General features: G+C 39.9%; 1 protein-coding gene across 1 annotated transcript; it reads right to left on the bottom strand.

The window, feature by feature from the left end:
• Window positions 1–950: 950 nt before the first annotated feature.
• LOC102276723 (olfactory receptor 2T12) lies at window positions 951–1,889 on the bottom strand. Its single transcript, XM_005910779.3, has one exon. The coding sequence runs from the start codon at window positions 1,887–1,889 to the stop codon at window positions 951–953; it is 939 nt and encodes a 312-aa protein (XP_005910841.3).
• Window positions 1,890–2,284: the final 395 nt, after the last annotated feature.

The raw sequence follows: 2,284 nt of genomic DNA, 5'->3' as shown, positions 1-2,284 counted from the left end.
TTACGTGATATTTTACATGTTTCAATGCCATTCTCCCAAATCTTCCCACCCTCTCCCTCTCCCACAGAGTCCATAAGAGTGTTCTATACATCAGTGTCTCTTTTGCTGTCTCGTACACCGGGTTATTGTTACCATCTTTCTAAATTCCATATATATGCGTTAGTATACTGTATTGGTGTTTTTCCTTCTGGCTTACTTCACTCTGTATAATAGGCTCCAGTTTCATCCACCTCATTAGAACTGATTCAAATGTATTCTTTTTAATGGCTGAGTAATACTCCATTGTGTATATGTACCACAGCTTTCTTATCCATTCATCCGCTGATGGACATCTAGGTTGCTTCCATGTCCTGGCTATTATAAACAGTGCTGCGATGAACATTGGGGTACACGTGTCTCTTTCCCTTCTGGTTTCCTCAGTGTGTATGCCCAGCAGTGGGATTGCTGGATCATAAGGCAGTTCTATTTCCAGTTTTTTAAGGAGTCTCCACACTGTTCTCCATAGTGGCTGTACTAGTTTGCATTCCCACCAACAGTGTAAGAGGGTTCCCTTTTCTCCACACCCTCTCCAGCATTTATTATTTGTAGACTTTTGGATTGCAGCCATCCAGAAAAATAAATGACCCAATCAAAAAATGGGCCAAAGAACTAAATAGACATTTCTCCAAAGAAGACATACAGATGGCTAACAAACACATGAAAAGATGCTCAACATCACTCATTATCAGAGAAATGCAAATAAGAATTTTTTATTAGCAGATTTTTAACAATCCTCAGTCTGATTTGTTGATGACAGCCCAATAAATGATACCAAAATATGGACATCTGTACACATTCCAAAGTAAAATAAAAATAACACACAGAGATATAATGGCTATATAATCTTTCTCAAAGAAATTTTACACAATCACTTTTTATAGCCATGAACTCTGGGGATAATCAATGTAATCTTAATCATGACTTAAGGCAGCACACTGATCCATACACTTTCTCAGAGCTCCCTTGACCTCACTGTTCCTCAGACTATAGATGAGGGGGTTTAGAACAGGGGTGAAGATGGTATAAAATGCTGACACAATCTTATCATGGTTAGCTGACCTAAAGGATTTTGGTCTCATGTAGGTAAAAATGGCTGCTCCAAAAAACAGTCCCACGACGGAAATATGTGAGGAGCAAGTAGTAAAAGCCTTCTTGCGGGCTTCATTAGAACACATCTGGAGAACAGCGGCAAGAATGAGACTATAGGAAATCAAGATGAGGGAAATGGGGACTAGGAGCATTAACACGCAGCACACATACATAGCATACTCAAAGACAGAAGTGTCAGCACAAGCCAAACGCACCAGAGAGGGGGCCTCACAAAAGAAGTGATCAATCTCATGTTTCCTGCAAAATGAGAAGTTCAGGGTAGCAGCAGCCTGCATGAGCCCATCTGCTGCACCAAGGAACCACGATCCCAAAGTCATTCTTAAGCATAATTGCCAGCTCATGAGGACTGGGTATCTCAGTGGATGGCAAATAGCAACATAGCGGTCATAGGACATGGCTGCTAAGAGGAAGCACTCGCCCCCTTCCAAAGTGAGGAAGAAGAAGATCTGAAACCCACAGCCGACTTGGGAGATGAACGTCCTGCCGGTCAAATAGTCAGCAGCCATTTTAGGCACAATGGTGATAACCAGTATCATGTCCATGAGGGAGAGTTGGCTCAATAGGAAGTACATAGGCCTGTGAAGCCCAGAGTCCAGGAGAATCAGGAGAAACATGAGGGCATTGCCCACAAAAGAGGTGAAGGCAGTTATCAGAACCAACACAAAGAGAAATTGGTGGGCTCCTGTGTGATTAAAGAGTCCTAGGAGAATGAAATCTGAAGTGGTATTCCAGTTTTCCATGATTTCAAACAAGACAGACACAGTAAACAGAAAATAGATGAGGGTTATATATACATAACAATATTTATTGAAGCACAAGAAAAAAATAATTTTTCTTGACCTTGATTAATCCAGGAAAGAGCTTTTGCTTTCCAAATAATAGCACTTCTATTTTTATGCACAGCAACTGGAAGAATTAAGTCTGTAGATGGAAACATAATTACTTTGATATTGTTAGGGGATTTAGTTTAACTTTACCAAGCTATACATTGAAAACAATAATGATTTTCTTAGAATATTTCCTCCAATGTAACACTGTAATACTAAATGCAAATTTTTATTAACTGTAAAAGGCATTTTGTGTAGGGATAAGTTTTCCTTGCAAAGTCACAGAAACACAACCTTTACTGGGTGAA

Source organism: Bos mutus, chromosome 7, assembly GCF_027580195.1.
Source record: "Bos mutus isolate GX-2022 chromosome 7, NWIPB_WYAK_1.1, whole genome shotgun sequence".
NCBI classification, from domain to species: Eukaryota; Metazoa; Chordata; class Mammalia; order Artiodactyla; family Bovidae; genus Bos; species Bos mutus.
Note: the sequence above shows the minus strand (reverse complement) of the source record. Positions and strands in the feature narration are given on the sequence as shown.